Raw genomic sequence first — 9102 nt, forward strand, 5'->3', positions numbered from 1 at the left:
TTGGGGAGGAAGGGTGCAAGAAATGGGTTTTGTCGGTGGTGGGGAGGCAGGGCTGCAGGTATGAGGTTTGTATTGTGGGTTTGCGGAGGTAGGATGCAAGATGTGGGTTGTGTGTCGGTGATGGGGAGGCATGGCTCCAGGTATGAGGTTTGTGTTGTGGGTTTGGGGAGGCAGGGTGCAGGAAATGGGTTTTGTGGGTGGTGGGGAGGCATTGCTCTCGGTATGAGGTTTGTGTTGTGGGTTTGGAGAGGCAGGAGGCCAGCATGTGTCTTTTTCCAGCTCATTTTGAGCTCTTCTAGTCAAGACAGTCTTCCTGGCGCGGCTCTACCCATAATTATATAGCTGCCCACCACACATGCAGTATTTCTAAAAATCTGGATCCATTCCATTCCTGCCATAAGGCCATATAAGATAAGTGGTCTTACATGGTGCCCTTCTGCCAATGGTGGAGGCCTCGCTGCCCACTGGTCTGTTAAAAGAGGCATATTGGAGGAGTTAGTCAGAAAGGGGGAATCCAGGTGGGAACACCCTGCGGTGTTGATGGATGCAGGTCGGAAGTACCCGTTACCTGTGTGCCGATATGAAAATCCTGCATTCTTTCTGGTGGGTCAAACAGGCGTGGGACCGCTGTAAGGAGAGCCCCCAGCTTGGGAAGCATTGATTGACACTGATTCGCTTGTTGATAGGAGGATGGGTAGAGCAGGCAGGTATTGAGCACACTTGACCTCGTGGGTCTTCTGAAGGGAGTGAGTGAAGTAGAAGCTTGCAAGATTTTAGTGAGTGGGGAATTAGTAGAGAGGTGAAAGGGTGATTGGGTGGGGGGTTTCACTGGTGAGGGGGTAAAGGGAGGTTACATGCACGAAATGGTGTGTTTCCATGATGTGCTGGGCCCCTTGTTTATGTACTGGGCAAGTACTGGTCGAGAGTATTTTCTATTGCATGGATCCCAGTTGGCTTCTGTACCAGTGGTAATGCCGCGATTAGGTGCTTTGCTGCACCTATCGAATGTAGTAATTTTAAATGCTGCATGCAGTCATTCTGGGGAAAGATCCACCGGCCTTATTATGAGGGTCTCTGAGTCTAGTCGAGAGGAGGTTGTGCATCATCATGAACACATCTGCATAATACATTTATGGGCTCCTCCTTTTATCCCCTAGCCATTCTAATTTGCAAATGTTGTTTCCACAGTTTGAATCAGGAATCACTCTGGATGTGGACCACTAGTATAACATAAGATGAAGTGACATTACGTAACATAAGATAACATATCACATATAACCTGGGTACTGACTAGGTTTCATTGCCCATTTGGCCCCGATTAACTATTTTGAACGGTTGAACGAAAAAGACAGTAACCAGTGCAGGCCTGTGCTTTCATCTGTTGTTTTATTCATTTGACTGTCACATCTTTACTACGAAAACTCGTTGATCTTTAATTCACAAATATCCATAACTGAGTTGGGTGGTGTTGGGCCCCAGTTAATATACATAGCTCTCGAATCAGCCAAAGGGTGCTATCGCTATATTGTCCATTATGTTTAAGCAGGTTCAGGGTAACACTGTTCTTGTTCACCGACCTACTGGTCTACATTCAGTTGGGCATAGATGAGTCAACTGTTTCCTGAATGCCCTTCTCCAGTAGGTCCAGTTGATCCTGGATACCCACTGTGTATGGCCCCAGCTTTTGCTTCATCTCCTCTGCTTTCTCAAAGATTATTTGGTTGAGGTCCTCTCCATAAGGGGAGACAGCCTGGCTGAACTCCTCGATCCTCTGGTTTACCAGCTTGTTGAGGTCTTCCAAGTAAGGTACTAAACTTTGACGGATGTCCTCTGCATTGTCATTGAGTTTCATGCTGAGTTCTTCCATGTACGGAGTTAGTTTCTCCCTCAGGTCTTCCACGTTTGCAGAGATCTTGGACCTCAGCTCCTCCGTATTTTTCTTCATCTGGAAAGTCATGAGCTCAAGATGATGGTTGAGTTTATCTTGAACACCTTGGGTGTAAGGAGATAGGCTCTTACGTAGCTCAGCAACGTTCTGGTCAATTTTCACCATGAGTTCATCAGCATACGGGCTCAGGTTCTCCTTCACCTGGTCCACCTTTTCATTGAATTTCTCCTGAAGCTCCTCTGAATATGGGGCGAGGACCTCTTGGAGACTGCCCACATTTTCCTGTAGTTTGGCTTGAATTTTCTGGGCATATGGGAAGAGCTGCTGACGAAGCTCCTCTGCATTCTCCTGGACGCGGGTACGAAGTTCCTCAGCATATGGTGTTAGCTTCAGCTTCAGCTCCTCAATGTTCTTGTTGAGCTGCTGGTGGACCTCGTCGGCGTATGGCGACAGCTTTATGTGGAGCTCCTCCAGCTCCTGGTGGATCTGCGCTTTAAGCTTCTCTGAGTCTTGAGTGAGTTGAGCATGAATGTGTGTGGCGAATGGAAGGATCTGGCTCTTTAAATTTCTGGCATAAACATTGACATTTTGGATGTTGTCTTGAATGATGGTGCTATGGAAAAATAGAGACACAGGCTCAGTTTTCACAGTTCTGCTGAAATATTCTGCATTATATTCTTTACACTGCGAACTCTGACCCAATCCCTTCTTTCCTATCCTATCCATGGCCTTATTAGACCTTGTGTAGGCACTTAAACAATTGATAAAAAAAAAAAGGGGGAACTGCCATAGAGGCTGAAACCAAGCCCCCCTAAAAGATTGGGAAGGTAGTAAATAGCAATTTAGTAGAGCGGAGAGTCCCACAGAAGCTCAATATCCCAAAAGAGAGGTCATTGGTAGGTGGGGTCAACATTTTCACTCACAGAGCAGAATTGGCGGACCCCACATGATTCCACTCTACCGCAAAGCAGACATTTTAGAATGTTGCTCTGACTTCTGCCAGCAGAGGGTCTGCGCAAAGATGAATGCACAGTAGCCCTGACATGGTCCCTGAAGTGCTCCGCCACATGATTGGCGGGAATACTGGCCATTCTGACCAATGAGAGCACACAGAACATTCTGGCCCTCTGAATTGGACCCAAAAATGAGAGATCAATGTGGCCTGAAATCCAAGTCTGGAATGTGGTACTGGGCAGATCGAACACCCAATGCACAACTGCATTACACAGTAAGAGAAATTAGTCTTACGCCTACCCCCACTCATCCGAGCATGTGCAGGTACCCAGAGGGAGTATGTTAAAGACGACAGGCCTGGGTCAAAGGTTGGACACCAGTAAAAAGCAATGAGAGGCATTTTAGATGGCCCTGTAACTACCAGTCAGAACATGACAAGTTTTAATATTTAAAGATTGTACAGGTGATATCTTACCTTATGATTGCGAGGCCGATGTGTCAATGTTGGGCCTTACGGTGTGACACGTCACAAGGGTGCTTTGGGCAGTGATGACTACTAAGGCTTTGCCAAAGGGCTACATATAATGAGGCTTGGCACAGCACTACCTGATAATCAGGCTGGCACATGTATATCTAAGTACAAGGCTGGGCACCAATTCCTCAAACATTAATATCTGACAGAGAGATATCTAACGAAGTGTCTTAGCAGAGAGAGATATAATAATGAGATTTGTTAAAGAGGTATCTCAAATCAACACTTGTCACAGGGATATAAGGCAACAAGGTTTAGCAATGAGATATTTCACAATTAGGAATGTCTAGCAGTCACATGTGTTGCAAAGATTTCTAGCCGAGATAACTAACCATGAGGGGGGCGCGTCACTGGGGTATTTATCAAGTGGCTTGGCACCAAGATAACTAACGAGGCATTGCATAGGAATATTTAACAGGATGACCTGGACTAGGATTGGGCCTGTGAAAATTATGTCTCACCACATCCTAATGTTACACACCAGAGCAGTGCTCATGTTACTGACCTTCAGAGAAGATCACATGCAGACCTAGGCAGCAGGCACAGCCAACATGTGGCCGACTATGACCCAGACATGAGAAGGTGCAGGTCAGCGATGATCTCGCAATCACTAACTGCAACTCTACTTGTGTTATCTTCTTAAGAAGGATGAATGGCTGAGTGATTCATACCCTGATTTGAATTTGGGACCTACAGATTACACAGAGTTTGCTGCAGCAGGTGCATTAACCTACTGAGATATTTTGCTGCAGAGGGGTTAATGTGCTGTAGTATTTGGATAAGATTTTGTCGATGCACATCGGTCTATTTCCTCTGGCACTCACTCCCCCAGCCTCGCCTTAAACCCTTCCTTACCCCATCCCTTTCTCTTCCTTCCTACAGCCTTACATTTTTTCAAAGGTGTCCATTCAATTTCTTAGATTGTTAGTCAACTAAAACCACTCAAAACCTTTGCCAAAACTTCAGAACTTCTCATGGAGACCCATGGTTCTGAAATGAACTTCCGGAGAATAGGGTGGTAAGAAAAACTTTGGAATCAGTGAACCAACCGGAATTTCAGTTGAAACGTATGGGGACCTACAAGTCAATTTGTAAAAGGTTTGCTTAGCCCTGATAGGGAGATCTGACAGTGAGACTTCAGATAGAGATATTTAAAAATGAGGTCTGACAAAGGAATATCGAACAATGAGGCAGTGGGATATCCAGCAATATGACGTGGGTCAGAGATGCAAAAGACATACAATAAAAGGGGAAGTTTCCCAGCAGGGCTTGACCGGGGCATATCTAACCATGAGTCTCTGGAAAGAGATTTCCAGCAATGGGGCTTGGTGGAAGGCTTAACCCTTTGGGGTCTCGGGACTTCAGTGACTTCCTATGTAAATTGGGGTGCATTCCTATCCCCTACAGCAACGGGTTAATAACAACGGGGCCTAAAAGCAGATGAACTTGGTGGATGTCAACTATGAGGGCTTTCCGAAGGATTTCTAGTAATAAGTTTGTGGCAACATTTCTAACCATTGGGATTGGCAGGGGGAGTTCAAGGAGTAGTGGTTGGTGGATGGAAGTCTAACATTCAGAATTAGTGGAAGAATTTCCAAGACAGTGGCTTTTTGGAAGGATACCCGACAATGATGCTTAGTGGAAGGCCATCAAGAGCTTGGTGAAAGGATGCTTAGGGAAATGACCTGGCACAGGGGAAACCTTACAGCTGAGCTCACAGAGGGATTTCTAACAGGGGGCTTTTACGCTGGATAGTTGGAGTTGTACGATTGGACCGTGCTTACTTTAACTGGTTGCTGATTTCAGATTGCTGAATCTCTTCCACCGTCCCCTTGGCGTTGCTGCTCAGCTCATGCAAATAGTCCCAGAAGGCTTCTGAGGCCTGGTCAGTGCTCGCGTCTGCTCGCGACCCTGGTGTTACGGTTGAGAATAAAAACAAAATAAATGTACAAAATGAAGATTGATACACAATATTTTTTTTATCAAGCCGCCTTGCTTGTAGGTGCCCATTTCAGTAACATAAAAGTGTGTGTATACATCACATAGAGTGTTTCTTACACATAGCATTCAGTTACCTAGTTTTGATTGGGTTGTAGCAGCAATGGAGTGAAATGGACCAATGGGATCCAGCGGGCAGGATGCCCTAATTGGGGAAAATGAGTGCACAGTGGAATTCCCCAATAAAACTGGTGCTGTGGGGGGTGCAACGGGACAACCGGGTTCTGCATTTGAGGAGAACATTCTAAAGGCCTCATTGGGAATCTGGTGAAATGGTCAGCAAACTCGTTTACCATTAAAGCATGCCGTAACAGGACGGGTCTGCATGATTCTGAGTAACACTGACCCTTCAGTTATTCACCATAGGGGAAATACTACACATTCACATGCAGTATCACCACACAAAGTAATGGCACATGTGCTCGCGCTTTTGTGGGAAGGAAATTTACTCCACATGGAAAAGATTGGTTTTATTTCTGAAACCCAGACTTTGTTGGAGTGGTAAAACAATCAGTATTATAAAATACCGGTTTACCACCACAGCCAAATTAGTAATGACGCCCCCAGCCTATTGCAGGGTCTGCAGTGCAGATGCTGCATTTAACATCTGGCTTGCGACTCATGGAGATGCCTTTGAGAACCCATGACAGCAAGTCCAAGATGGCGATCAGATTACACAGCTGGCGCCTATAGGCTGAACCAACATTTACTCCTCTCGGGAGCCTCCTCTGTCATTGGTTACCAGTATAAATTATGCAAAACTATCAACGGAGATCCTGTTGAAGATGGCGAACATTCCAAGTCCAATGCATCACTCCAGAAGCAATACTCTGGGAGGGCAGAGGGTAAGCGCCCCAGCGGCACAGAGCTCCTTGCCACAGTACACCAGGGAGCATCTGGGAAGGTATTCATTACTCCATCTGAAGGGAGCTGCGGCTGGGATTGGCCTATGCAGGGGCAGCATGGGGCAATGGGTCCTGAGTCCAAGTGGGCAGGGGTGATGGGAGATGCTAATATTTTCACCCCTCCCATTCATTTGTTCATTTTCTAGGTGCCTGGCAGCCCCATGCTGTGCTCTTCAGCTAACCCTCCTCTTGTTCTGATCTTCAAACTGGGGGTCCATTCATTTGTTCATTTTCTAGGTGCCTGGCAGCCCCATGCTGCGCTCTTCAGCTAACCCTCCTCTTGTTCTGATCTTCAAACTGGGGGTCCATTTAAATGCAATGACGCTACAGGTGCCTACAGCTGTGTGCCACTAGCAGCCTTTGCTGCATTGTTCTCGCTTATTTTCAATGTATCAGTTAATCTCCTCTATAACATCTGGAAGCATTCATGTATTGTTTGAATGAATCTGTCAACTTCTCAAGTCTTAATTCAGAGTGTAGAGCTCCCAAGTGTCCCCTTGCCACACATGAGAAGGCCCTCAAGCAGGCAACCCAGTTTATAGTGACTTTACTCTCGCAACAAAACAGTGCAAAAGGTTGCACTTTCTAAATGTGCAGCACAATGTGTGAATTGACACTAAATAGGTGCAAAATATAGTATTTACCATCTGGCATTGAATAGAATTAGCATGATCGGCGAATCCGTGTTAATTTCTAATAGACAGTGCCCCGGCACCAGTGGCCCAGAATGCCCCACCTCGAGGAACTCCCTGTGCCAGAAGTTTCTATTTGCATTAGAAATGGAATTCTGTAAATCTTTCTTTTTCTTGCCCCGAAATTTGGAAATTGAAGCTTGATCATTTCCTGTTTTCTTTTTCTTAGAACTCTGTGACTTGTAGTTTTCCTAATTTTAAAATGTGAAAAGAAAAAAACTACAAAGTACCAGAATGTAAAATACTGACGTGAAAGGCCTTCTCATACAGGACAAGGGTAACATTGAGCGCCCCGACTTTGCTTCCGTATTTCTTGCAATGGACATTTCAATTCCTAGAATAAAACAGGTCAGTTGCTAATGTTTTAATCCACCTATGTTACTGCAGCGCCTTTTCGATATCCATGCTCTTTTTTACACTCATGTGTCCTCCTGAAGTGAACCGTGCTTGCTTTGCCTGACATGTTCCTATGTTAACTTCTTGTATTTTGTCAGGTTCATTTATATGGACTACAGAAAGAAGTTGTGCATTTGGAGGGGCGCCCATGTGTGATTTGAATATTTGACATAATGCCCTGTGCAATTATGTACATGCAAGGGGCCTCATTACAACCCTGGCGTTAAGGGGTTAATGGCACCGTAAAAGGCTGCGGCGCCGTTAAACCCTTAACGCCCGATTCACACTTTAACGCCTGCTTTTTGCAGGCGTTAAAGTCCAACCCGCTAAGGGATCTTGGTGCTAATTACGGTACCGTAATTTACGGTACCGTAATTAGCGCCTTCCCCATTCCCATTGAGCCCTATGGGCCAAAAATGGGAATAGGGAAGCGGCCATGGTGAATGGGGATTTACTGCCCCGCCAACCTTGGAATGGGGCGGTAAATCCGCCATCCACCATGGCGGAATACGGCATGGACCATGGTGCTAATAGCACCCATGGTCCAACGCCAGGGTTGTAATGAGGCCCAAAGTATATAGTTATACACATCTCTTTTTTTTGTCTTATTTACTTGCATGAATTACTAAACTGTCCAATAGCCATTTCAACTCATTTGCATACCCAGAATGCATTGCCCATCCGGCTCTTAACTCGAGGTGAACTTTCAGTGATGGCCACTGGGTGGCGTTGTGCTGTGCTGTCCGTGACTGGGCTCAATGGCTTAATGTACTTTCATAAAGCAAAATTAAGAATTTCACCTACTCTCAGCCATGTGGACTGTGTGACAGGTAATATTAAAGAGATCCCTTCAGCCATTTGGAGATTTCAAGACAGGCCATTCACCTGACTCAGCATGGATCCATAGAACGCCTAAAGTCGTTGCTAGAGTCTGATATTGGAGCAAGTATAACAGAAAACTGCGCGTGGACTGATAATCTGCAATAGGAATTGTATTAACCTAATCGAAGGGGATCCCAAATACCAGACTTGTTTTTATCAAATATTTAAAAGGAAGAGATGTGGTGAATTGGGTGCGTTACCCACAGTGTGGGCTCAGGAGACATATGTTTTAAACCCAACGTCCCCGTTTGGCCTAAATATTATTATCCTGGGCACATCTCTGCCTCTGCCTCTCTCTCTCTCTCTCGCTCTCTCTCTCTCTCTCTCTCTCTCTCTCTCTCTTTCTCCCTCTCTCTCTCTTTCTCTCTCTCTCTTTCTCTCACTCAGTTCCATTAACTTCTAAAAGTTTGTAGACTTGGAAAGAGATTCAGCACCAGTGTTAAGCGCAATGCAAGTAAAAGCAGAATTAACGGAAGTCCAAGGACATTTTATTACCTGTAATGGCAAGGATGGCCAACACGACAGCAATGACCTTCACCAACATCTTGATCTTCAAGGCAGATTCAGGAATCTAGAAACTGTAAAAGGAATCTGGAAGTTAATGCAGCAGCAGTGAGGAATCATAATGTTAATGACAGATCCTGAGAAATAAGGCCTGGGTCTAGTGGACAATTGGCCACCACTGACACTGATTGGAATCCCAAGTTCCACCTGAACGTGGCCATGTGGCCACCACGCTGCAGTGCAACAGCCACTCAGCATGGGGGCCAGTAGACCATACTGAGGGCTAGATCTATTCACAGGGCGGTCCTCACTCGGAGCATCATTGAGTTTCAGTGTCCACAGCTCGGGCTA

At 45.7% G+C, this 9102-nt stretch overlaps 1 protein-coding gene across 1 annotated transcript; it reads right to left on the bottom strand.

Annotated features, from left to right (window-relative positions):
* Nucleotides 1–1408: 1408 nt before the first annotated feature.
* On the bottom strand, nt 1409–8791 carry LOC138489615 (apolipoprotein A-IV-like). Its single transcript, XM_069617315.1, has 3 exons — nt 8743–8791; nt 5159–5285; nt 1409–2501 (listed from the first exon to the last, which is right to left on the bottom strand). Exons 1-3 carry the CDS (start codon nt 8789–8791, stop codon nt 1592–1594), a joined length of 1086 nt encoding a protein of 361 aa, XP_069473416.1. The 3' UTR covers nt 1409–1591.
* Nucleotides 8792–9102: the final 311 nt, after the last annotated feature.

The sequence above is a fragment of the Ambystoma mexicanum genome, chromosome 9 (assembly GCF_040938575.1).
Source record: "Ambystoma mexicanum isolate Mex_15411 chromosome 9, UKY_AmexF1_1, whole genome shotgun sequence".
Lineage (NCBI taxonomy): Eukaryota > Metazoa > Chordata > Amphibia > Caudata > Ambystomatidae > Ambystoma > Ambystoma mexicanum.

Coding starts and splice junctions, on each gene's coding strand:
- LOC138489615 (XM_069617315.1), bottom strand. CDS start 8,791: ATGTTGGTGAAGGTCATTGCTGTCGTGTTGGCCATCCTTGCCATTACA. Junction 5,286..8,742: donor GGCCATCCTTGCCATTACAG/GTAATAAAATGT, acceptor CCGTAACACCAG/GGTCGCGAGCAGACGCGAGC. Junction 2,502..5,158: donor GAAATCAGCAACCAGTTAAA/GTAAGCACGGTC, acceptor ATTTTTCCATAG/CACCATCATTCAAGACAACA.